Raw genomic sequence first — 27,027 nt, 5'->3', positions numbered from 1 at the left:
TCTCCTTGTCTTTGAGTTTGGAGAGCTTGACTATGATATGTCTTGGTGATTTTCTTTTGGGTCCACCCTTCCTGGACTTCGTTGGGCTTCCTGTATGTCTATCTTTTCGCCCTTGAGGATGTTAGAGAGATTTTCTTCCAGTAGTTCTTCGACTATTTCCTCTGTGGACTTGTGTGATTCATTTTATTCTGGAATGCCAATAATTCTTAGGTTATTCCTCTTCATGTTGTCCAACATGAATCTTAGACCTTCCTCTGAATTTTTAACCCTTTTTTGTCTTCCAGCTCACTGATTCCTCCTTCCATCTCATCTATTCTACTCCTCTGCCCTTTCAGAGAGTTTTCTATATCTGCCATTTTGTTGTTGATTGTTTGGACCTCTTTCTGTAGGTTTTGGATCGTTACCAATGCTGTATCTATCTTGTTTGATTGTTCCTGTAGCGCTTTTCTGACTTCTTCCTTATTTTTCTCAACTCCATTGTAAAGTGTTTTGAGACATTTTATAATCATTTTTCTGAATTCTTTCTCAGGTACCTCCAAGGCCTGCCCTCCTTCCAGCACGGAGAGAAGGTCTACTTCTGGTTCATTTGTCTCAGATATTTTATCTTTTTTCTGGACATGTGCTGATACGGTCATCAGCTTTTGCTTCTTGGATATGTTTAATGTTTATCTGTGTCCCTAATAATTAAATATGTATTTTGGTAATTTTTTATGTTTTCTGATTATCTCCAGGAAGATGTGATCAGGATGTATTCTTCCCTTTTCCCTCTTCTTATTGCTTAACTCAGTAACTTTTTTGGGCCTCAGTTGGGCCTGGGCCTGGGCCTCAGCGGCGGGCCGTTTGGGCCTCAGGCAGGTGTGTTGAGCCTAGGGCGGGCCGTTTGGGCCTCTGGGGGCCTGAGCATCAGAGATCGGGCTACAGGAGGATTGGGCCTCAGGCGGGTGGTTTGGGCCTCAGGGGGCGGATTGGGCCTTGAGGGGCCTGTGCCTCAGGGACCGGTCTGAGGGCCGGTTGGGTCTCAGGGGCACTGCTCCTCGGCGACCGGGCTATGTGGCCTTGGGTCTTGAGGACCCTGGACCTCGGCGGATAGGCAGTTTGGGCCGTGGTTGGGCCTGGGCCTTTGTGACCAGTCTGTGGGCGGGTTGGGCCTCGGGGCAGGCCTTGGCTTCAGTGGGCGTGTATCTGATGACGTAAAAAATGCCTCTCTCAGTCTCTCTGTACCATGGGTACCCTGAATTTCCTGATATCCGCGCTGATATCCCTCACTATTTGTTCAACTTTGCCAGTTTATTCTTCCTTTTCTCTGGAAATGCAGCCTTCTAAATGGGGTTGCTCTAGCCCTGCACTCTAAGGTCCGCAGGGGGCAGAGGCACTCGCCTGGCGCAGGCGCGGGAAGCAGGAGCCGCGTGCAGGCAGGCAAAAGCTCAAAATTCCTGTAATTCCTCAGCAATTTGATCTTTGAAAAAAATGAGTTCAGAATGTTGAAATATAAGATCTTATGTTTGCTCAAAGGCTGTCTGTCTGCTAGACAGAGGTTTCCTATGTGCAATTCCGCCCCTTTTCCCCGTAGCCTGCCCTACCTGAGTTGCCTGGTCCGGGAAGTGGCGGAAGTACCCTGTATAGGGTTTTTAAGGAGTGACTGGTGGGTTTGAACCACTGACCTCACAGTTAGCAGTCCAGTGCTTATCCTACAGCACCACACCCATACACCAAAACGAAATCCTTATGGTCTTAATAGTTATAGGAGGAGACAGCTGTTTAGGATGTCTAGGACTTGACTTATTTCGGGTTAGCACTGTTTTGAAGTTATGATACCTTGTTTCCAAGAATGTTCAACAGTGGAAAAAAACATGCATGTAGCTGCAAATCGGTTGTCATCCCACTGAAAACCTATAAATGGCCTAAAATAATTTATGCATTACCAGTAATTATTGGACATGATCTTGTATCAGGTTGCTTTGTAAAGATAGATGGAGGAAAAATTAAGACTAGAGCCAGACGACTGGGATTTGAATCCTGGTACTACCACTGTAAGGAGCTCTGGTAGCATAGTGGTTACGAATCAGGCTGCGAACCACAAGGTCAGTAGTTCGAAACTACCAGCTGTTCCATGGGAGAAAGATGAGGCTTTCTGCTCCCATGAAGATTTACAGCTTCGGAAACCCTGTACAGGGTTGCTATGAGTCAAAACCAACTCCACGGCACATAACTACCAACCACCACTACCACTTTGACCTTGGACAAAGTTACTTATTTATTCTCTCTGTGCCTCTGTTTCATCATCTGTAAAAATGGAAATAATACCTACTTCAGTTATTATCTCCAACAATAAGAAAGTTTGGTTCGTACAGCTGTTTGATGGTAGGACTCCGGCTTCCTGCCTCTTGGAGTCCTTGGGTTGTGTCAGAATGTTTATCACACTCAGCTGCTAATCAAAAGGTCTACCCAGAGGTGCCACAGAAAGTCGTGGCAATCTACTTCTGAATACTCAGCCATTGTCATCTCTGGGAGCACAGTTCTACTTTGACACATATGGGTCACTATGAGTCAGAAAGGAGCTCTGGTAGCTTAGTGGTTACGAATCGGGCTGCGAACTTCAAGGTCAGCAGTTTGAAACTACCAGTTGTTCCACGGGAGAAAGATGAGGCTTTCTGCTCCCGTAAAGATTTATAGTCTCAGAAACCCTGTGCAGGGTCGCTATGAGTCAGAACTAACTCTACAGCACATAATAACAACAACAACATACGTCAGAGGTGACTTGATGGCAACTAGTACTCTTAGCCTACTGGTCTAGGTTACCAAAATGCACTTCTTTCTCTGATGTCTTGATGTCTAGAGATGAGAAGAGGGGATTCCTTTTCTTTGAAAAAAAATGTTACTAGAGCCCTCCAACAGACTTATCCAGAATTGGATTACATGCCCATTTCTTTAACCAGTTACTGGTAAGGGAGATAGAATTATCCAGATTGGTTAAACTGATCAAGATCACTACCCATGGGCCTCCCTAAACCTGAACATACAACATTTGGTAAGTGTCTTAGTTATCTAGTTATCTTAGTTTAACAGAAACACCACAAGTAGATGGCTTTAACAAACAGAAATTAATGTTCTCACAATTTAAGAGGCTAGAAGTCCAAATTTGAAGCGCCAACTATAGTGGAAGTTTTTTCTCTCTTATCAACTCTGAATGAAGGTCCTTATCTCTTTATCTTCTGCTTCCTGGTTCCTAGGAGATCTCCATGTGTCTTGGCATCTGTTTCACCAAGTCTGCTCATTTTATATTTTGTAAGAGATTGACCCAAAATATACTCTGTACTAATTCCGCTTCATTAACATACCAAAGCCAACTCATTCCCAAATGGGCTTGTAACCACAGCCATAGATGTTAGGATTTACAGCACATATTTTGGGGGGACACACTTTCACTGCATAACAGTAAGCAAGAAAGAAGGTGGGTATGCAGGATGACCGATTTGTGGCCAGCCCTCTGGGTCCACAGAGGTACTATTCTGCCTATATTGTCTGGCCAATAGCACATGCTGCATACTCTAGCAAACTGTTCTTCAGTTAATACAATGCATTACATATTTAAATGGATGATCTTTTTTTTTTTTAAGTCCTCTTATAACACAAGGAGCTCTAGTAGCATAGTGGTTACGAATTGGGCTGCTAACCTCAAGGTCAGCAGTTGGAAACTACCAGCTGTTCTACGGGAGAAAGATGAGGCGGTCTGCTCCTGTAAAGATTTACAGCCTCGGAAACCCTGTGTAGGGTCACTATGAGTCGGAACCGACTCCACGGTACTTAACAACAACAACAACATAACAGTTGCATTGCTTTGATGATCTTGATGCTTAGGTTCCCAAGTACAAGTTCTACTGTAAATAACTTATTGAGCAAGTGTTTACCAATCATATGTTATTATATGCCAAGCATTGTTCTGGGCACTAGGGATACAACACTACACAAAACAAAGAAAAGACAAAGTTCTTTCTCTCAAGGCACTCACAAACGAACAAGTACATATAGAGTATGTCACTTGGTTTTTAATGCCCAAGAGAACTAATGCAAGGCAAGGGAGATAGAGTGTGCCAGGAGTGGGAAGGTGGCATTTTATGTGGAATGATATGATACAGCTTGCTGACAGGTGACATTTTACAGGGAGGGGCCTGAAGGAAGTGAACAATGCAGGTTCTTGGGGAAGGGCATTCTAGACAAACAGAAAAGCCACCTCAGGCTTTGAGGTGGGAAAATGCTAGTGTGACTGAAGGGAATAAGCTAGGAAAAAGATGTCAGGTGGGAAGTGGTGCAGATTGTTCTAGACCGTAGCTCAGACCAGCAGCAGTAATATCACAATCAGGGCGCTGATTAGAAATACAAGGCCCACACCAGAGCACTAAATCTTAAAAATCTGTATTTTAAGAAGCTCTCTAGGTCATTTAGATGCACATTGAAATTTGAGAAGTATTGATTAGTTCCTTGTAGGTCATGGTAAGGACTTTAGCTTCAAAGCCAGTCAGCTTGGAAGCCATTGGCTTTTGAACAGAGAAACAGTCTGATGTTTTCAAAGTATCACTATCTATTATGTTGAACATAGACTGTGGGGAAATTAAAAAGCAAAAGACTAGTTAAGACGCTAATAAAATAATACTAGGTTGATTGGTTTGGAATGATAGCATTTGAGGTGGTGATCGAACATAGGATTCTGAGTATATTTTGAAAATAGAACCATCCAGATTAGTGATGATTGGGTTTAATTTATGTGGTTAGATAAATTAGAATCTGGGGTGACAACAAGGTTTTCTGACCTGAGCAACTAGAAAAATGAAGTTCCATTTGCTGAGATGGGGAAAAAATACGAGAGGAGTAGGTTTAGAGTGTTGTGTAGATGAGTACTGGATTATGGAGAGAGGTGCCAGCTAAAGATATATACTTGGGATTTGATGATATTTTAAACCATGAGATTAGAGTGGGTGGAGAAGAGAAGCAGTTTGAAGACAGACTTGAAGCATTTAATTTAGACTGGGAAAATAAGGAAGAACCAGTATAAAAAACAAAGGAATGGTCACTGCAGCAGAAAGTCAAAGGAAGGGGCTAAGCAGAAAGTCAAAGGAAGGGGCTAAATAGTCGGTTCCCACCCATAGTGACCCTGTACAGGGTTTCCAAGGCTGTACATCTTTACGGGAGCAGAACACCTCATCTTTCTCCTGTGGAGCGGCTGGTAGTTTCGAACTACTGACCTTAAGGTTCGAAGCCCGATTCTTAACCACTAGAGAACATTTTATAAAGGAAGAGGAGTGGTCAACTGTGTCGGAGTTGCTAATGGGACCTCAAACTACTGGCTTTAGTAGTGTGATTACCTTGATAAAGCTGTTTCAGAGGAATGATGGAGTCATAAACCTTCTTTGAAGTAGGTTTATGCAAAAGTGAGAGGAGATCATTGGAGGTTGTGAGTTTAGAATACTTTCCAGTTTTTGTATAAGGACTAGCAGAGAAATGAGATGATGGATAGAGAGGGAGGGTTTTGTTGTTTTAAGATGGGTGGTGGTGTTACATGTGTATAAGGGGGCTTCAAAAAATTGGTGGGAAAAATGGAATTAAAAGATAGTGGACTTGCCCACCAACCTTTTGAGGCTCCTCATATATGGGTTAATGTGCAGACTGCAAAGCCATTTGCACTACAAGGTCAGTGGTTCAAGCTCACCAGTTGCTCTTTGGAAACCCTATACAGGGTCGCTATGGGTCAGAATTGACTCACTGGCACTTAACAACAACAACATATGCTAAATGTGACTAATCCAAGAGAGATAAAAGTTGGTGATGCAGGAGGAAGTGGGAATCTTGCACTTATGAGCAGAGAAAAGTGAACATTCCTGGGAATTTGTAATAAACTTACCAAGAAATACTTGAGGCTAGTAGTCATGAGTTTAAAGTTAGTTGTCTAACAGTAGGAGAATTGTAATTTCATAAGAATATGCAGTCATTAAAAATTGTTTTTAATAAGATTGGTGAAATTCTTGTTACAATAATAAAATTTAACAAGCAGAAGAGTGAAAATTAGATGTTAATTCAATAATGGAAAAACTGTATAGTAGACTGAAACAAAATTAACCAAATGTTCAAAGTGCTTTTTCTTTTCTCTTTTCCATATTTCTTTACAAAAAAAATTCTGGGAAGGAAAAACTATAAAGTCTGTTTGGGCAGCTTCTGAACCTGGGGAAAGGAGGGGCTTGCTGGGAAGGGTGAGTTTGCTCATAGCCCCTCTCCTTAGGCTTCAGCTGCTCCACTCTGTTCCTTGGAGTTTTCCTTCCTCCCACCAGGCTCCCTGGGCACTGCTTGAAGAGCACCTGTACCCCCAGAGGCTGCAATTGCAGGTGCAAGTTGGTAAACACTAAAGAAGAGCCAGAATAGCTAGGGGTGGTAGGGAGGGGACGGGAGCTAGGGTGCACTTTGGTATGCAAAAACCAAAACAACTCACTGCTATCAAGTACTATTCCTGCTCATAGTGACCCTGTATAGGGTTTCTGGACTAAATCTCTACAGGGACAGAAAGCCCCATCTTTCTCCTACAGAGTGGCTGTTGAACTTGAACTGTCAACCTTGGAATTAGCAGTCCAGTGTTTATCCTGTGGAAATTTTCAATGAATTGGTTGAAGCCCCATTGTATATGGAATATATACAAGCATATACAATTGACTTTTAAACAGCAGAGAGTTGAGCTGTTTATATTTATATGCAGTTTAGGGTTTGTTTTTTGTTTTTTAATGCTGTGTGACACTAATCATCTTTAGGTAAGCAATTCTGCTCTTCAATAAATTGCATGTCACAATAAAAAATAATTTCTTTGGGTTCTCACATACTTTTCATCATGTGTAGTAGTACAGTTCTGTAAATCTTAAATAATACCATAGGTCTACAGGACCCAGCTGTGGTGCCTCTAATGCTGCTGGGAGTGCTCCCAAGAAGCAAAGTCATGGCATCACAAGGGAAAAAAGTGACTTACTTGAATGTACCTAAGGTCTTCAGCTGTGGTTGCCTACCAATTCAAGATAAATGAATCCAGCATAAGTACCATTGTAAAAAAAGAAAGAAAAGGAAATTAGTGAAGCTGTATCTGCTGCAGGTGCAAAAACTTAGCTTGTTTTAAAGGACCTTTTATCTCCTGTTGAAAAATGCAGCTTTTATGGGGGTATAGTATATATATATCCATATTTTTGTTATGTTTTTGTGTGCTGTCAAGTCAGTTTTGACCCAAAGCAACCCTATATAGGGTTTCCAAGGAGCAGCTGGTGAGTTTGAACCACCAAACTTGCTGTTCAAACCTGTTTTTCAGTACAGCACATTAACCCATAGTGCCACACCAATACTCATATGATTTGTAGAACATGTGAAATATATTTTCATCAACTCTTATATTATCAGTAAGTCTTCCGAAGGTCAACAGTAGTTAAGTTTAGGGGGAGTCAAAAGTTATATGTAGATTTTCAGCTGTGTAGGGGTCCGAATCCCTCACCCACTGCTATTTAAGGGTCAACTATACATAATATGGTGTTTGCACAATGTCCAAATTACATAAGGTCCTATTTCACAGAACGTACCATGGACATTAGGCAACATATCCTATACTCCCAATTTGCAGAAGAGGACATTGATACTAATAAACTAAGAACCTAAAGCCAGTAAACCAGTGGCTGTTGATTCTGAGTCATAGTGTTAGATTAGAACTGTGCTCCCTATGGTTTTCAATGGTTGGTTTTTGCCAGGTCTTAATTCTGAGGCATCTTTGGGTAGATATGAAACTCCAACCTTTCCTGTAGCAACCAAGCACCTTAACCGTTTCACTACACAGGGACCTCTGGCAGAGTGTAAACCTATAGCAGCCTGACTAGATTACCACATCAGTGGGTAAGGTGCTAAAAGAGGAAGGCCTGCGCGTGTTGGTAGGTAAGAACAATTCCTGGAGAGGATAAAACCAAAGGCAATAGGGAGAAGTTTTGGCTGTAGTGGGACAGATGTCTTTAAAAGAGAAAACTTTTTCACTTGAGACTGATTCAAAGATTGGGGAGATGTTAACAGAATTGTTTGGTGGGGAGGCAGGATTATGTGAGGGAGCCTATGCTTTTGGGCCTCATTCTTTTTGATGAAGTAGAAAGCAATCATCTACTAAAGAAAGAAAAGTATAAAAAGTATAAAAAGGCGAGCATCAATATAATTGATATGAGTGCTAGAGAGTCGGTAGGAATTAGAGAAGCAAAGCTTATTAAAACCCACAAAGGAACAGTTTGTGATTGGACAACATAACTCTATAATGAATTAGTTAATGATAAAGGAGTACAAGGTTCTGGCTTTACTTTCTAGGGCAAACCAGCTTAGGCTTACAGAAAAAAATTCTTCTTTCCTTCCACATCCACAGAGAAGGCTAGGATATATAACTTGGCTCAAAAGTTATCTAGCTCCCAGACTACTTTGGAATTCTTGCAGTTTGTAAGACTTAGACTCGTATCTTTATCGTTAAGTGGAAAGAGCACTGAGTTTGAGGGTCAAAAGATCCTGCCATTTTTGCATTTTGTGTTCAAAATGTAAGTAACAACAAATGAACATACCTGCATTACAATGTATGGCGTAACCATTCTAAAGGGAATAAGGAAGAAAAAGAACTAACCTTTGAAAAATAGTGGTTTGGCTACATTGTTGTAATGTGCCGTGGAATCGGTTCTGACTCATAGCGACCCTGTACAGGGTTTCTGAGGCTGTATACTGTATACAAAAGAAGACTATATACTATATACAAAAGAACTTAACACAAATATTGTAGATAGTAACTTTATTTTTCATAGGGTTGTGGGGTAGCAATGCTAAAACTGCTTTATATTTATACTGTTGATCAAGTTGGTTCTGAATCATATTGACCCTCTTAGGGTTTCTGAGGAGCAGCTGGTGGCTTTGAGCTGCCAACCTTGCGGTTAGCAATCCAGTGCTTATCCTACAGCATCACACAAAGACTCCATATGTATACTCAGATTAAGCAGATAATATCTAAATATATTGTCGGTAATGAGCATTTTTCACTATCTGAGAAAGGAGTTACAAGTAAGAAAATGGGGGATGGGGCAGGAGGAGGTTAGAATGAATCCTGGGATTTGAGCCAGAATTGGAGCTTTCAGTATGAGTATAATATTTATACAGACAGATAGAAATAGTATATAGGAGAGTATATCCTACTTCTGTTTACTGTTGTTGTTGTTAAGTAATGTCGAGTCGATTCCAACCTATAGCTACCCTGTATAGGGTTTCCAAGGAACAGCTGGTAAGCTTGAGCCGCTGACCTTGCAGTTCAAACAGCTTTGCAGTCTGGCGCATTAACCCACAGTGCCATACCACTGAGAAGATCTAAAAGTAATGATAACCCAATAGCAATGAGCCTAACTAGTGCCTAGAGTTCGGTATCTGAAAATCATTCTCCTATAAAAGGACCCAGGAGTACGTTGAGACTGGGTCAGAGAAAGTGCAAGATGAGCCTGAAGGTAAGGAAGTACTCAAAAAGTTAAGGGAGCACATCAGAGGACAAGACCAGATTAATTGAAGGAGTTCTCAATGGTCAAAGCTGGAACAATTTGAGAAACAAACAGTAATAGTATAGATTAAAACACACAAAATAAAAGAAATACCTGATACAAATAAGTGAATTAATAGAGAGAGGAGGATAAGGGACACTCAAGGAACTCACCCTGGTAGCATAGTGAGTTACTAGAAGGACTGCTAATCACAAGATCAAAAGTTCGAATCTTCCAGTTGCTCCATGGGAGAAAGATGAGGCTTTCTGCTCCTGTAAAGATTTATAGCCACAAAAACCTATACAGTGTCGCTGTGAATCGGAACTACGGTCACCGCCACCACCACCAAGGGACAACTCATCCTCGTAGTAACATTCCCATTAGTAAATGTAAAAGGCATGATGGTGTGGTGGTGGTGGTGATGTACCCTGGAGTCGGTTCCGACTCATAGTGACCCTCTACAGGGTTTCCGGTACTATAACTCTCTATAGTGGCAGAAAGCTTCATCTTCATCCTGCGGAACAGCTAGTAGTTTCAAATTGCTGACCTTGTGGTTAGCAGCCCTACTTGTAACCACTACGCTACCAGAGCGTCTTAAAAGGAATGATAGATAGAAAATCACCATTTGGTAAACACCACGGTAAGCATGGTGGCAGGCAAGAACTATAGATGCACACTAAAATTAGAGGGCAAAAATGTGATGAAAAATGGAATAGTTTCAAAGTGTCTCCCCACAAATACTTACTAATTTTAAAGGAGAAAATAACTTCACAGTGGAGAAACCTAGCAAACACTACATTAACCAAGTGGTTCAAGTTAACTTCACTAGTAATATGTTATTGATATGTTTTGTTGTTAAATATTGTCAAGTTAGTTTCAATCCATAGCGACCCTATATAGGGTTTCCGAGGAGTAGCTGGTGGGTTTGAGCCACCAACCTTGTGGTTTAAACTGACTTTATGGTCCAGCGACCCAAACCCCCTCATGTGGTAATCTTGCCAAAATGCATAACCTCAATCTAATTGTGAGAAAACTTTAGAAAAATTGGAATTAACTCAACGACATGGCACTTAACAACAACTACAAAATAACTGACCAGTACTTGTCAGAAGTTTCAGCGTCATGAAAGGTAAACACCAGAGAACTGACCCAGATTAGAGGAGACTATGGAGACTTGACAACTAAATGCATTGTAGGATCCTGGATGGGCTCCTAAACCAGAAGAAAGACATAAATAGGACATTTGGAAAAATACAAATAATGTCTATAGATGTGTTGGTAGCTGCCCTAATTTAATTGGCTTCCAACTCATGGCAACCCCATGTACAACATAAGAAAACTACCCAGTTCTGTGCTGTGTCCACAATCAGTTGCAGATTGAATCATTGTGATTCTTAGGGATTTTGTTGGCTGATTTTCAGAAGTAGATCACCAGGCCTTTGTTCCTCATCCATCTTAGTCTGGAAGTGCCACTGAATCCTGTTCAGCATCTCAGCAACACACAAGCCTCCACTGACAGACAGGTAGTGCATGAGGGGCATTGACTGGGAAATCAAACCCGGATCTCCCACGCAGAAAACTAGAAGGAGCTCTGCCACTGGATTAGTATTTAATCATCGTTAATTTTTTGTTTAGAATAAATCTTATATTGTCATTATAACATTACCTGGTTAATGTTATAATGACACTGTATTTATAATTTTTCTGAAATTATAAAATAAAAAATTTTTAAAAATTCTTGAGTTTGAATTTATTACTAACTGATGTGGCACTGTAGGATCAACACTGGACTGGGAACCAGAAGGTTGCGGTTCAAATCCACCAGCCACTCCTTGGAAACCCTGTATAGGGTCACTATGAATCAACACATATACCATTCAGAGACTTAATTTCTTTTCCTATAAAATAGGCCTAGTGATGTCTGCTTTCCCTAGCTCAGAGATGTGATAAAGCTCAAGTATGGCTTTGTTCATTGTAAAACATGATACAAATGTAAGGTGTCATTGTTTTTATATTAAGTGACATTGAAAGAAACTGGCTGTCTTCTTTGTGATTATGCCAGTGAAAGCAAGTCATCTGATGTTCTGGCATGGGTGTTGTTGCTAAGTGCTGTTGAGTCAGCTCCTACTCATAGCTTTATAGGGTTTCCAAAGCTGCTAATCTTTGCAAGAACATAAATCCTCATCTTTCTCCTTCTGTCATGAATGATTGTTGTTGTTAAGTGCCATCAAGGCAGTTCTGACCCATAGCAGCCCTATATAGGGTTTCTGAAGAACGACTGGCGAGCTTGAATTGCCACCTTGCGGTTCAAATGGACTTTACAGTCCAGCACATTAACTAACAATGCCACACCATGACTCCTCTGTCGAAGATAGAATTTGCTAAAAAGGGCTCTCCCCTCTGTATTGATCTGTTTCTCTCATCTTTCTAGCATTTCAGGCTGCCTTCCGATCCCAGGGCCCCTTGGCTATGCTGGAGCACTTTGATACTATCTACAGCATTTTACAGTAAGTAAAATATCTAGCTGGTACTTTAAAAAGGTACCATGTCCTTTTCAATGTTGCATGTTAGTGCTGAAATTCCAAAATACGAGATCACTGAAAAATGGTTCTTGGTGCTGATATCTCTGTTAATGACCATTTATCCCAACTTGCTACCATATTTATTCAGCTCACCAATGTGTTTTTAAGTTCGATCTCAGGTTAAGCCTGTTAGAGACACTGCAATCTCATTCTTACACTTTCTTTCCCTCATAGTCACTTTCGAAGTATAGATCCTGGCCTCAAGGAAGATACTCTGGAATTCCTGATAAAAGGTATTAATGGGTGAGGGGGCAGGGGAAGGACAGTGGGTTTTGATTGTTGTCCTTGTTTATTTACTATTTTGTATATTTTTTTAGCCACATGATGATATCCAGGCTGTTGTGATTCAGTTGGTTTGGCTAAGTCCAGGGACCTTTGACCTATTAAAGGTCTGTAATCTTGGTGGGTGATACAAAGTTGTGTGCACTCGCTGTAAGGGCAGACCAACAAGAAGTTTGTCCTGCTTTTGAACTACCTCTTTAATAGGGGTAGTCTTTCCAGTTGCCAGGGAGAAACTGGTAACTGGAGTGAGAGAGTAGGAACAGGGCATATTAATGGGTATCAGGATCAAGGGTCTCAAAGGACTTAGCTGATATTGTGACCACTGAGAGATGAAACACAGATCTTTGGTAATCTGATGGCTGTAATGCAGGATGTTTTACTCTTGGGGTATATAGGGAAAGTGAATGAAACTGACTCCCAGATTCTGTCCCTCACAGTGGTATCCCGCCATTCCCAGGAACTTCCCACTATCTTGGATGATGCAACTTTGAGTGTGTCAGATAGAAGTGCCCACTTAAATGCCCTAAAAATGAACTGCTATGCTCTGATCCGCCTCTTGGAATCCTTTGAGACCATGGTTAGCCAGATGAGCCTCCTGGACCTGGACCTTGGTGGGAAGGTAATTTGGAGTTCCTAGTTCACTTGATTTGGGGTGTGATGGGATTGATGGAAAAGGAGCAAATTTAAGGATCTGAGAATCTTCTGCGCTCACTTTAGGTTTATGAGGAAATTCTCAAAAGCATCACAGTATGTCTTACCCTGACAAGCAGCTCTTGTGTTATTTTGAAACTCCAGTACTTCTCTATTACCATCTACCTTGTCTTGATACTGGATAGTGTGAACACTCAGACTAGCAGATCTTGACCCTCCTGTGTTTACTGTCTTTCCCTAAATGTATACATGACCCTTTTCAGGGTAAGAAATCCCGGGCCAAGGCAGCCCATGGTTTTGATTGGGAAGAAGAGAGACAACCAATTCTTCAGCTTTTAACACAACTACTCCAGTTGGACATTCGTCACCTTTGGAACCACTCAATAATTGAAGAGGAATTTGTCAGGTGGGTAATTAAAATGGCTACAGGTTAACACTGAGCTGTGAGGAATGACGTCTCTATTTCTGATGGTGGTGCTTGTGGTGGTGCCATGGAGTCGATTTCTACATGTAGCAACCCTATACAGGGTTTCTGAGGCTGTAAATTTTTACAGGAGCAGAAAGCCTCATCTTTCTCCCTAGGAGCAGCTGGTAAATTAGAACTACTGACCTTATAGTTAGCAGCCCAGCTCTCTCTATTGCTAGTGGTGGTGGTGCACTGTGGAGTCAGTGCCGACTCATAGCGACCCTGTACAGAGTTTCCAAGGCTGTGAATCTTTACAGGAACAGAAAGCCTCATCTTTCTCCCAGGGAACGACTGGTAGTTTCAAACTGCTGACCTCGAGGTTAGCAGCCCAACTCATAACCACTATGCTACCAGAGTTCTTTCTATTGCTAGTAGGCCCTTTAAATATCTTATTTCATGCCTCAGCTCTATCGGTAATACATAGATGTATAACCATAACGTGGAGTTGTTAGGAAGTAGATAACAGAATGTTAGAAACTGCTATTGAATTTCTCATCTCTAATACCCATCTCTAATACCATGGAGTCCTGGGTGGCACTGTAGGAGAAGCACTGGACTGCTAACCACAACGTCAGTGGTTCAAACCCACCAGTCATTCCTTGGAAACCCTATACAGGAACCAACTCAATGGCAGTTAACAACAATACCCATTTATTCATAAATAAAGCAGTATTTTTTGAGATCTCCTGGGTGCATGGCAGGCATCATTATAGGCACTGGCAACAATTGTTCCTAACCTCTTGAACTGTATACTATAGAGGAAAAGGCAATTTTTTAAATAAGTAATGTACAAGGGGGCTTCCAAAAGGTCATGGAAAACTCATTTTCTCTTAATTCCATGTTTTCACAACTTTTTTTTTTTTTAATGTTTTATTGTGAATTATGTGATAGTTTTACATGGGAGAACATTAGCTTTACATTCATCCTATCGTATATCGTTTCATTGCCATGGTTACAATCCCCTCCATGAATTATCAACCAACTAAAGGGTATATACTGCAAGCCTGTCCCTGTCCCCCCCCGTCGTTAGCACACAGCCCCTCTCCCTCTCTGGGTCTAAAGTCCCCAGGTGCTCCATCTCAGGCATCACTGCTTCTCTAGGTAGGGTCTCGCTCTCTGCTCTTCTCCCTTGATGGTCCCAGGGACCTCTGCTCCTAGATTGCAAAGTCAATCACTCCCCTCCTTTGCTACAAAATGTCTACCTTTACATTTCCAACCCTCACAATCAGTCCTGATAATAATTATTCACTATTGTATCACAAGAGACCTATCTGCATTTCTTGTCATCAGCCCCGCCTCGACAGATTGGATACTACTCAATGGAGATTCTACCTTCCTCCATGCCCTCTGGATCTAGGTTCCCTCTTGAAAGCTTGTAAGCCAGTCACTTCTTGCCTTTGTAGCCCCCCCCCCCCCATTTTGGGTAGCCAATGTCCAAGTTGCCTATCCCTGTTTACTCTTTCACAAACTTTTTGAAGCTGTCTCATACACAGTATGTTTTATGATTCATTACTGTAGAACAAAATAAGATAGAGGAGGTAGGAAGATGAAGGGTTGCAATTTTAAATTAACTGTTTTAGCAAGACTTCTTTGAGATGGTGACCGCTGAGCAAAGACTGAGAAGAGATGAGTGAGAGCTGTGAGACTATGGAGGAAGAACATTCCAAGAAAGGTTACAGTAATTGCAGAGAGCCTGAGGAAGGAGAGTGTCCAGTGTGTACAAGTCATAGCAGTGAAGCCAGAGAAACAGTAGCTGGCTGAGCACAAGAGGAGTGGGCTCTGAACTCAGAGGAGCAGTGGGGAGCTGAACTGCAGAGCCTTGTCGGCCTTCGTGATGTCCTCAGAGAGGAGGTCACTGGAAGCTTCTGAGCAGAGCAATAAGATGGTCTGACTTGGCTGGTGTGTTAAAATAGATTGTGGTGGGCAAAGAGGGGAAGCAGGCAACCAGTTAGGAGGCTGCTGAACGTGGTGGCAGACACCAAGGAGTAGCAATAGAGATGAGGCAATGTGGTTGGATTCCATCCCTGTTTTCTTAGGTAGAGTTTAAAGGATTTATTGTCAAATTGGGTGTGCGGTATGAGGGAGAATGAATGGAGTCCAGGATGACTCTCCCAAGGTTTTGGTCTGAACATCTAGAAGAATGGAGTTGCAAGTACCTGAGATATGGGAAGGCTATAGGAGAAGATCAGAAGTTCTGTTTTAGACATACAAAGTTTGAAGTACTTATTAGACATCTAACTAAAGACGTCAAATTTGACTGTTGAACATACAAATCTAGAGGTCAGTACAGAGATCCAGGATGCACATTTTGGGATATCACGGTATTTATATAAATGGTTATTTAAAGCCATGGAACAGAATAGTTCACTAAATCAGTAAGTGTTAATAGAACAAAGCAGAAATTCCAAGGACTATAACCTTAGGTGTACCAGCATTAAAAGAATGAGGATGAATCACCCAAAGAAACTGAGAAAGGATTTTGGCTTCCTGGAAGCTATCTATGTAAATATATATTTCAAGGAGGAAAAAGTGTCAACTGTGTCAAATGCACCTGAAAGTTTAAAGACTGAATGGACCACTGTATTTAGCAATGAGAATTGGTGACTGCCGTATCTCTTATCATGTACAAGGGTCTTCAGAAAGTGGAAAAATTCTATTATCTTTTAATTTCATTTTTCCACGAATTTTTGAAACCCCCTTATAATTTAGTATTATGTGACCATAATAACTGGTTGAAAGTTGGTAATCCTTGAAGAAGTACCTATCGGATCAACAGACCAAAACAACTTGGTATAGAAAGTGTTAAGACAGAATGAAAAAAACCCTAGAAGACCCTGACTGTTGGGCAGTAGGGATGAAATGAATGAGGCAGAACTCTAATAGACTGAGTCTGGACAGTTGATTCTATCATCTTGTACTCTTCCTTCAGTTTGGTTACTGGCTGCTGCTACCGCCTCCTGGAGAACCCTACCATTAGTCACCAGAAGAACCGCCCCACGCGGGAAGCCATAACACATCTGCTTGGTGTGGCCTTGACACGTTACAACCATATGCTCAGTAAGTTATCCTTCTGCCCTGCCCCCACATTGCTCATGTTGCCCAAAATTTCTCATGATCAGTACTTCCACAGGTGCTACTGTGAAGATTATCCAGATGCTGCAGCACTTTGAACACCTGGCACCTGTCCTAGTGACAGCTGTGAGTCTTTGGGCGACGGATTATGGAATGAAGAGCATAGTAGGAGAGATTGTAAGGTGATTCTTCTCGCAAAGTTTCTGATTCTTATCTCCTCAGAGAGAAAATAAAGACTGGAAATACATTCTCTGTATAATGCTAGATCCCTTCAGATATTAGACACCAGTCTACTTTCCCTTACTAGGAACTGAGTAAGTGGGTTATCTTGCTATGGCTGTGTTTTCTTACCTGTACAGGGAGATTGGGCAGAAGTGTCCCCAGGAGTTGAATCGGGATCCTTCAGGAGCAAAGGGCTTTGCAGCTTTCCTGACAGAACTAGCAGAACGTGTCCCAGCTATCCTGATGTCCAATATGTGCATTCTGCTAGATCACCTGGATGGAGAGGTAGGTGATCCTCTGAGGCTTTTCTGGGAGATTTCAAGTCTACTGTTGAAAGGCTGTTTCTTAAAAAATAAGAAGATAGCTTTCACATGAAGTCAAGAGTCGACTCTTACTGATGTGGCAGTTCCTTCCTGGAGAGAAGCAGATGAAGTTTACTGAATTAGTTTATTATTCCTATTTCAATATCACTGATTTTATTCATGTCTGATTGGAGGCATGACAGTTCCATTCTCTATTGAAAGTCTACTGAGACTAAACTGCTTTGATTTTGAGTTCCATCCATTCTTCAGGGAGAGGCCTCTTGCTACTTTCTGGCTCACCTTGCTTTCTCCAAACAATAAGCTTTCTCAAATCAGCTCATATCATCGCTCAATTTCTGTTACTCCTGGATGCTAACCTGGCTGCTTCCCAGATTGAGGCTGGACATTCCTAGGTGAATGTCCAGGACAAAAAATGTCTACTTGTTCATTAACTCATTTTAACTTCTTGTTTAAGACCCTGTTCTTTGATTTTTTGCCTAGTAAAAACCCCATACACTATTTACCACCATATTCTGTAATGGACTTGCTTGGCCCCCTAGGGGTGAATTTTGTTTTCTGTGTCTCACATGCTGTTAGTAAGATGTGGGAAGGTGGGGAAAAGAAGAGAAAGAGGATGTTTGTCATGAAGAATCAAAGGCTTTGAGACCTCAGATGAAAGACAGAAATTAATGCTCTTTAAATGTTTGTTGGTGGATGGATGTGATAATCTTATTCAACTGCCACCATAGTTGCCTGAGTGAGCCACAAAGAAAGACTGTTTTTATTTAGCTGTTGTTTATTTTGTCCCTACATGCTCCTCTGAGCAAACAAGACCTTTCTGAGATTCCACTTTTTCCTATGCAGGGTGGATGTCTGGGAAGTTGACCAAAAAAGTCATAGCTAAACACACATAAGCTTGACATTACTAAAGACCTTATCCCCTCGTTATTCCTGGAAAGACACCAGAGTAGAGGGAAAGGAGAATCAGTATTGGAGTGCTGAGCCCAATGCCATGTTTACTTTTTCTCAGAATTACATGATGCGTAATGCTCTGCTGGTGGCCATGGCAGAGATGGTACTGCAGGTTCTGAATAGCGATCAACTGGAGGAAACAGCCCGGGACACCAGAGACCAGTTCCTGGACACCTTGCAAGCCCATGGCCATGATGTTAACTCTTTTGTGAGGAGCCGTGTTTTGCAGCTCTTCACCCGTATTGTCCAGCAGAAAGTAAGTAACCTTCTACAGCAGAAAGACAGATGGCATGCCCACAAGCCAAAGACAGGAGAGTCTGATATTGAAAATAAATATCTGCTCCATAGAAGAGTTTAGTACTCTAGTCTTTACTGTCAGTCATTAAGGTCTTTCTTTACCAAGGACAAGGATGCCTGGCTCCACTTAAGGACAGTAATACATCTTACCCATTACCAAGAGTACTCTTTGACTCTTTTATATTGCATAGAAACATTTCTTTAGAATGTTGTTGTTAAAGTGCTGTCAAGCCTAATCTTGACTCATAGCAACCCTGGATAGGGTTTCCGAGCCTTTAAATCTTTGTGGGAACCAAAAGCTTCATCTTTCTCCCTTTGAGCAGCTGGTGAGCTCGAACCACCGACCTTGTGATTCACAGTTCAGTATGGAGCCACCACGCTCCCTTTTTAAAATGAGTGGGTAGATTAACTAAGAGTATGCTTCAAATCACCTTGAACAGAATAGTTGATGTGGGGTGTGAACTCATGGGTGCTTCTCTTCCTGCTCCACGTAGGCTCTCCCCCTGACCCGTTTCCAGGCAGTGGTGGCCTTAGCAGTTGGACGTCTGGCAGACAAGTCAGTGCTAGTATGTAAAAATGCCATCCAGCTGCTGGCCAGTTTTCTTGCCAATAATCCTTTTTCCTGCAAGGTAAGTAGAGTTGGTCCTGCCAAAAGAGAAGGAAAAGTAGGCTAAAATGATGTGACTTGGTGACTCTGGTCTCATTTTTACCTTGGTAGCTTAGTGATACTGACCTTGCTGGACCGCTGCAGAAGGAGACCCAGAAATTACAAGAGATGAGGGCCCAGAGGCAAGCTGCGCGTGCTTGTGAGTAATTAGTTAACTGCCAAAGAGTCCTCACTCCTAACCGCCGCCTTCTTACTGTCAGTAAACGGCAGTGAGAGGGACTCTAAATGAGATTCTCCCACTCAGCTGCAGTGCTGGACCCGGAGGAGGAGTGGGAGGCCATGCTGCCAGAGTTGATACCTACCCTGCAGCAGCTTCTCAAGTTTCCACAGGAAGAGGACAAGATTGCAGAGGAAATTGCTAATACAGAGACAGCTGAGGCGGTGAAAGGACGGATTGGTCGGCTGCTTGCCAAAGCCAGTTATAAGTATGTGAAAAAATGAGGTACTTTCTAATAACCAAAAGTCTTCAGCTATTGCTAGGTTATTTCTTAATATCTAAGTTTTTTAACTTTTTGCTGTCTGCTTTCTTACATAGTCTAAGTTTATAACTTTTTAGAATTTTTCACCACAACCTTTTGAGTAGTTGATGTTAGCAGATTGTCTTCCCTGTTTTGCAGATAAGAAAAATGGAAAAATTCCAGATGATACAAAATTTTAAATTACAAAAGAACATGCTGTGAAAAATCCCCCTTCCAAACCTGTTTCCCAGCCACCTAGTTCCCCTTCCCACAGGAAAACATTGTTATTAGTATATTGATATCCCTCTAGAGCTAACTTATAGAGAGTCAAATGTGTGCTCTTTGTTTACCCTTTTGGCATACATGATAGAATTTTATACTTGGGTTTCTTCTTTTTTTTTTTTTTTAACTTAACTGTATATCTTGAAGTCCTCATGTGGCACTGTAGATAATCACTGGACTGCTAACCACCAGACCAGCAGTTCAAACCCACCAGCCACTCCTTAGAAATCCTATACAGAGTTGCTATGAGTAGGGTTTCTGTATAGTGTTTCCAAGGAGCAGCTGGTGGGTTTGAACTGACAACCTTGCAGTTAACAGTCCAGTGGTATAGTTGCCCCACTGTTTTTATGGCTCGTTAGCATCCCAGTATATGGATGTACTATAAGTTAATTAACCTGTTACTTACTGAAAGTTTATGTTTCATAAACTTTAGTTTATCAAAGTTTTTAAGCATGTGTTTGGAGTCATTTTGTGATTTTCAATGTTTGAAAAAACCCTAACTTTTACTGAACTGACAGGAAAACCCTGTCACTTCAGAAGTAAGAAGTGTTCTGAGTCCCACCACTTAGTACACGGGGGCTTCAAAAAGTTCATGGGGAAATGGAAAGAAAAGATAATGGAATTTGTCCACGAAGTTTTGGAAACCCCCTTGTATCTGCTTCACAACTTTTTAAACTTAAAAAGTACTTCTTTGCTTCGGAGCAGCCGATGTAGGGTTTTGGTGGAATTGTGAGGTAACCTCCCTCCTAGAAAATTGCAGGGAACACTGTTGTGTGTGCTGACCTGTAGTCGGTTGGTTGATCTTTCAGGCAGGCCATCATTCTCACCCAAGAAGCTGTAATCTACTTCCAAGAGTCTGAACCCTTTAGTCCTGTGGACCCAGAGGAGTCAGAGGAGACCAGGTTATTGAATCTCTTAGGAAATATCTTCAAAGGTAAATCCTTTTCCTGCAGTCAACAAACTGAACATTTCAAGTAGTATTTATTAAGCATTTACTTTATGGGTAAATAGCCTGCTGCTGAAAGAGGCCAGAGGAGAGTTGGCAGTATGTCTGATGTGGGGTAGAAGTAGTACAAGAGTCTAAACTGGAAAGTCCTGGGGTATAAAAAGATAGTTTTAAACTATAGAGTTCTTCAAGAATCTTTGAGAAATGAGCTGAGATAGTCTAAAATAGGTTCTCATTTCATACCTTCCTATTGTAGAAGGAAATCCCCTGGAGGTTTTAAAGTTGTTGGATCCCCCCATGTGTCTCCCCAGTGCTTAACCCACTGCACCACCAGGACCTCCCCTCTCTGAACAGCAAACATCCTGCAATTCTCTAACTCCTAGGCACAGCAGCTTCCACACAGGAGAAAAGTCCCCAGGGGTCTGCAAACGTGGGCCCAGAACAGATTATCTGCCAGGATAAATCTAGTATGTTAGAGTCTGAGAAATCCAGGGGAAACAATGAGCTGGTGAAGCAAGAGATGCTGGTGCAGTATCTGCAGGATGCCTACAGCTTCTCTTTGAAGATTACAGAGGCCATTGGCATTATCAGCAAGATGATGTATGAAAACACAACTACAGGTAGGCCGGGGTCCCTTTCTGTAAGAATTGGGTATTGTCCATATTTTATTGACGTTTGTCTGCTCCTTTAAAGGCAGGGATTCTTTCTTTTGGCTTGCTTTGTATAGCCCATGAAGCTTCCTATGTTTTAATACATTATGGTATTTATAATATAGGAGGGGTCAACATTTCCTGGGAAGATGAGGAAGGACCCCACTTGGTGTTGGGGAGGGTATTTTGCTAAGCAAATGGGTGCTGTTTGTGTCTGTTCTCAGTGGTGCAGGAGGTGATAGAGTTCTTTGTGATGGTGTCTCAGTTTGGGGTGCCTCAGGCCCTGCTAGGCGTACGTCGCATGCTGCCTCTCATCTGGTCTAAGGAGCCTGGGGTCCGGGAAGCTGTGCTTAATGCCTACCGCCAGCTCTACCTCAACCCCAAAGGGGACTCTGCCAGGTACTTTTGCCATTGCTGATGACTTTCTTTGAGATCAGCTTCTCACAGGACTTTTCCAGTTTTCTGAAGGAGGGGAGGCATCCTTTCAGAGGAGTTAGGAATCTGTGGACAGTAGGTCTGTAACAGGGCTTAAGCAGGGGCTGAACCTCAAGTGATGCCTATCCTGTACAGCCTGATAGCCCAGATTCCTGCCAAGTTCAACTTGGGCTCTATATCAGTCCATCTCTAGATTTCTGGAATGCTGTGAAAAGTGAGAGAGCGCTAGAGAAAACGTTAATAACCTTGATGTCTGGTATTCTCACAGAGCCAAGGCCCAGGCTTTGATCCAGAATCTCTCTTTGCTGCTAGTGGATGCCTCAGTTGGGACCATTCAATGTCTTGAGGAAATTGTAAGTCTCTTCACTTTCTCTTTTTTTATTCATTCAACAAGTACAATGGAGTTTAAAAATGTTCATGGATGTTTTCCATTGTCTTTAAGTTATATTTTTCCACACACTTTTTGATGCCCCTTGTGTTAGTGAGTACTGTGTATTCAGTGATTTACTCAGCCCCATGAAGCTGTATAAGACTATTTCAAGTTCTCAATTTTTAAAAGAACCAACAGTCTAGTTAGTAGTCAAAAAGCAAAGCATTTATAGAAAAATGCAGCAGATGTCTATCTAAGTGCCTGAATAAGTAGCACAAGTAATGCATCCACAGAACACTCTGAATTGCTCTGCCAGGCGAAGCATACAGGGAAGGGAAGAGAGCAGTGACGTAGAATGGTTAAAGAATACTTCCTAAAGGTGTTAAACCTTGAGTTGTGTTTTGAAGGGTAAGTCGGAGTTAGAGAAAAATGGGAGAGCATTTCAGACAGAAAGCCAAGAAAGAGCAAGAGGAATATTGTATTCTGGCTTACGAATGTTATCTGGTAATGATAACAACATTAGGAATGTAGGTTGGAACTAAATTATTAAGGTCTCTAAATGTCTTATGAGTGTCAAGGAGTACAACCTTATCAGCCAGAGACTCCAACATCATAGTGAGACAAATGTGCTCTGAAGCATTTCAATTATGGGGACAAACGGTGGAGATGGTGCTGAACACTGCTGCCAGCCACGTTTTCCTCCTCACTGGGGAAAAGGAAAGGGCCTGGTGCTGACAACCAGCCTGAGATTTTGGGAGCACTTACCCTGGATTAAGGAGAACCATTTCAAACTGACGAGCACAGGTCTGACTAGATGACATAGATCCTTGTGGGGAGACTGATGCATCAATAGCACACAATCTGGGTGGAGATGGGAGGCTCCGGATAAGAATGGCTCTGTCACATGCTCTGTGTGTGCAGTGACAAGGCTGGACTCAGGGCACTGGGGATAGCTAGGGAGTTGGATTTGATAGGAAGACAAACTTGAAAGGAAGAATAGGCTTCAGTGACTGGTTCATAAAAAATTGCCTGAAATCTAATCATAAGTGACTTAAGTTGGTACCATTGGCAAAATGAAGAGGCAAGGAAGGATGATAGCATCCATTGTAGACACTGGACTTATGGCAGCAATAAGAAACCCTATTAGAAATACACCTAGGATGTAGTCAGAACTATATCCAGATGGAACTTAAAAAGGTCAGTCTTACTGAGCCATCTTAATAGAAGTAGTATTAAGGCAGGAAAGTAGAAAAGTTCCTCCTCAAATCTCCCACTTCATATTTGTGCTTCACTTTCTCATTTTCCATTCCTAAGTGTTGCTTTCATCCTCTGGAGGTTCTCAAAAATCTCTTCAGAGAGATGGACTAAGAATAGGGAGACTTGTTGCTTTTCCCCTTTAAATTGGTCTGACCCCTTTTTCTTTTCTCTTCAGCTCTGTGAGTTTGTGCAGAAGGATGAATTGAAGCCAGCAGTGACCCAGCTGCTGTGGGAGCGTGCAACCGAGAAGGTCCCCTGCTCACCTCTGGAGCGCTGTTGCTCTGTCATGCTTCTGGGGATGATGGCAAGGTGAAGGAAGGTCAGGGAAGGTTCCTCTTCCTTCAGGAATAGTAGTCAAGCTCTAGTTGAGCTACATAAACTGAAAACAGTGAAAAGTATCAGCCTTCACCCCATGCCTAGTAAAAATAGCAAGATTCTGCAGAGCAGGAGGGACTCAGAGGGGCCGACCCTGTGTCAGAACTTCACTATAGCTGTGAGACCCTAGAAGCCCTGCATTGGGCGCTGGTGCTCACCCACATTAACACTGTCCCCACCCAGAATCCTGTCTATTGGTTTCATGACTGGCTTTAAGTCTATGTCTTCTTTCTTCTAGAGGAAAGCCGGAAATTGTGGGAAGCAATTTAGACACACTGATAAGCATAGGGCTGGAAGAGAAGTCTCCACAGGATTACCGGTTGGCCCAACAGGTGTGCCATGCCATTACCAACATCTCTGACAGGAGAAAGGTATGTGGATGGTTTTGTCCACACTAAGGAGAATGGAGATCCTCTTGTCCATCTTCTATATACATCCATGTCGTGTCTTACCTTCATGTTCTCTACAGCCCTCACTGGGGAAACGTCACCCTCCTTTCCGGCTACCTCAGGAACACAGGTTGTTTGATCGACTGCGGGAGATGGTCACAAAAGGTGAGGTATTAAGAAAGGCCTTGGGCAGAACTGGACCCTTTCTCTGCAGTGGACAACTTCTCCATTGTCCTATACAGGCTTTGTCCACCAAGACCCACTTTGGATCCCTTTCAAAGAAGTGGCCGTGACCCTCATTTACCAGCTGGCAGAGGGTCCTGAGATGATCTGTGCCCAGATATTGCAGAGTTGTGCAAAACAGGCCCTGGAGAAGCTGGAGGAGAGGAGCCTCTCACAAGAGGACCTGAGTAAGTTGGGCTAGTGGACCCACTGGAGGCAGCCCATTTGGTCACTGTTCCTGCTGGGCCAGAAGTCACTGCCATTACTGCCACTCATTACAACAACCCTTCATTCCTTCATCCCCTCAACCCAAGTACAGCGGAAAGGACTTCCCTTTTTATCACTGTAACTGGACTAGTTACCACCACCGTCTCCCTATCCCCACCCCACCCCTATTTCTTGCTTTTGTACTAATTTGAATAGTACCTCATCAAGGGGAACATCAGTAAAAACAGGATTCAGGCACCTGCAAGACTTGCCTATGTCTTTTTCTCCCTGTCTTCCCTCTCCACCTTCTCCAGAAGAGACCCCTATGCTCCCCACTTACCTGCTAATGAACTTGCTGTCGCTGGCTGGGGATGTGGCTCTGCAGCAGTTGGTCCATTTGGAACAGGCAGTGAGTGGAGAGATGTGTCGGCGCCGAGTCCTTCGGGAAGAGCAGGAGCACAAGACTAAAGGCTCAAAGGAGAAGGTGAGTGAAGCATGGGCATTTGTGTACATTTTCAAACTATTTCCCATATTTGTTTTCGGTTATTCACGTTTCTGTCTAGGGGTCTCAACGTCTCTTTCAAATGGAGTGATGAAGAATCTGCCTATTGTCTGCTGTGATCGTGTCCATTTACTATATACAGGAAATTATATGTTCTATGGGAGTGAGGGAGTCCTGGTGTGGAGCTGTGGGTTAATGCACTGGACTGCAAAGTTGCTTTGAACCTCAAGGTCATTGGTTCAAACTTACCAGCTGCTCCTTGGAAATCCTATACAGGATCACTATGGGTCAGAACTGACTCAACAGCACTTAACAAAAATAATAACAACATGGGAATGAGTGAAAAAGACATGTAAAAACCTGTTTGGAAACTTAAAAACAAATACAAGGGGACCTAGTTCTCTAAGTCAGGAATCCTTTCTCTTTATAGACACCATTTGGCAATTCTATGAGTAGTATTACAGAACTTGCCTTTTAGCCAGATCCATTCATGTTGGGCAAAATGGCGTATAGGTTGGATTCAGAAATGCTTTGTTTACCCATGATTCCCTGCTTCTCTCTTCAGAATACAAATTCTGAGACCACCATGGAGGAGGAGCTGGGACTGGTTGGAGCTACTGCTGATGACACGGAGGCAGAACTAATCCGTAGCATCTGTGAGATGGAACTGTTGGATGGTAAGAATTGCTGAGTTACCTTCTCCCCACCTGGGATATCCTGTTGCACACTCACAGTTGGTATTCCAACAGGCAAACAGGTACTGGCTGCCATTGTTCCACTTCTGCTTAAAGTCTGCAACAACCCTGGTCTCTACAGCAACCCAGACCTCTCTGCAGCTGCTTCATTGGCCCTTGGCAAGTTCTGCATGATCAGGTAGGCCCTGGAACTGGCACTGCCTGCTCAGGAGCATGGAGGTGATGTTGTTTCCCTGATGATCCTCTCTTTGTCCCTAGTGCCACTTTCTGTGACTCCCAGCTTCGTCTTCTGTTCACCATGCTAGAAAAGTCCTCACTGCCTGTTGTCCGGTCTAACCTCATGGTTGTCACAGGGGATCTGGCCATCCGATTTCCCAACCTGGTGGACCCCTGGACACCTCATCTGTATGCTCGGTAAGGGGCCCCTTAGCACCCTGGGAGTTGGTAGTTAAGTCAGTATGAGAATCACTACAACTGCTCTCCTAATCCTTGCTTGATCCTTAGCCTGTATGGGTCCCTGGCTGACTGTGACCCTAAAGGGAGCAATCCTTTGTCTAAATCCTTGCCTATTAACTTTATTTCTTTTCCCAACTCCAGCTTTCAACTCTAGCCATCTTTCTGGTTTTGGAATGGCACCTTATGGGATCATAGGTTCCTGCTGTGGTGTTTGTGTATACCACAGGTCCTGGTCCCAGTAACTTGAGCTTTCCTTCCTAGCCTCCGAGACCCAGCTCAGCAAGTGCGGAAAACAGCTGGAATGGTGATGACCCACCTGATCCTGAAGGACATGGTGAAGGTGAAGGGTCAAGTCAGTGAGATGGCAGTGCTGCTCATCGACCCGGAGCCTCAGATTGCGGCCCTGGCCAAGAACTTCTTCAATGAGCTTTCCCACAAGGTGAAGAGGCAGAGCAGCAGTTTCGAGCTTGCTGCAGGCATCTGGAAGTGACCTCATCCCTTACAGGGCTCTCTCTTTCAGGGCAATGCAGTGTATAATCTCCTTCCAGACATCATCAGTCGCCTCTCAGACCCTGAAGGTGGGGTGGAGGAAGAGCCTTTCCACACCATCATGAAGTACCAGTACCGTTCCCTTGGCTTTGGGCACATTTTCCATGTAGCACAGTGGGAAAGCACAGGGTTAGGAATCAGATCAGCCTGTATTTCAGTTCTAGCTC

General features: G+C 42.7%; 1 protein-coding gene across 1 annotated transcript in view; it reads left to right on the top strand.

The window, feature by feature from the left end:
* Positions 1 to 27,027, top strand: part of NCAPD2 (non-SMC condensin I complex, subunit D2) — a 35,022-nt gene that overhangs the window by 6,401 nt on the left and 1,594 nt on the right. The window contains exons 2-26 of the mRNA XM_006862662.1: positions 11,986 to 12,061; positions 12,311 to 12,369; positions 12,856 to 13,037; positions 13,333 to 13,475; positions 16,465 to 16,592; positions 16,666 to 16,789; positions 16,967 to 17,114; positions 18,162 to 18,359; positions 18,895 to 19,029; positions 19,119 to 19,206; positions 19,312 to 19,492; positions 20,617 to 20,741; positions 21,137 to 21,373; positions 21,628 to 21,802; positions 22,107 to 22,191; positions 23,641 to 23,774; positions 24,079 to 24,211; positions 24,310 to 24,394; positions 24,472 to 24,639; positions 24,973 to 25,142; positions 25,726 to 25,837; positions 25,910 to 26,033; positions 26,114 to 26,269; positions 26,573 to 26,750; positions 26,832 to 26,926. Coding sequence (XP_006862724.1) covers positions 11,986 to 12,061; positions 12,311 to 12,369; positions 12,856 to 13,037; positions 13,333 to 13,475; positions 16,465 to 16,592; positions 16,666 to 16,789; positions 16,967 to 17,114; positions 18,162 to 18,359; positions 18,895 to 19,029; positions 19,119 to 19,206; positions 19,312 to 19,492; positions 20,617 to 20,741; positions 21,137 to 21,373; positions 21,628 to 21,802; positions 22,107 to 22,191; positions 23,641 to 23,774; positions 24,079 to 24,211; positions 24,310 to 24,394; positions 24,472 to 24,639; positions 24,973 to 25,142; positions 25,726 to 25,837; positions 25,910 to 26,033; positions 26,114 to 26,269; positions 26,573 to 26,750; positions 26,832 to 26,926 — 3,439 coding nt within the window. The remainder of the gene's footprint in view (positions 1 to 11,985; positions 12,062 to 12,310; positions 12,370 to 12,855; positions 13,038 to 13,332; positions 13,476 to 16,464; positions 16,593 to 16,665; positions 16,790 to 16,966; positions 17,115 to 18,161; positions 18,360 to 18,894; positions 19,030 to 19,118; positions 19,207 to 19,311; positions 19,493 to 20,616; positions 20,742 to 21,136; positions 21,374 to 21,627; positions 21,803 to 22,106; positions 22,192 to 23,640; positions 23,775 to 24,078; positions 24,212 to 24,309; positions 24,395 to 24,471; positions 24,640 to 24,972; positions 25,143 to 25,725; positions 25,838 to 25,909; positions 26,034 to 26,113; positions 26,270 to 26,572; positions 26,751 to 26,831; positions 26,927 to 27,027) is intronic.

The sequence above is a fragment of the Chrysochloris asiatica genome, unplaced genomic scaffold (assembly GCF_000296735.1).
Source record: "Chrysochloris asiatica unplaced genomic scaffold, ChrAsi1.0 scaffold00050, whole genome shotgun sequence".
In the NCBI taxonomy this organism is placed as follows: domain Eukaryota; kingdom Metazoa; phylum Chordata; class Mammalia; order Afrosoricida; family Chrysochloridae; genus Chrysochloris; species Chrysochloris asiatica.
This window is presented reverse-complemented; position numbering and strand designations above follow the sequence as displayed.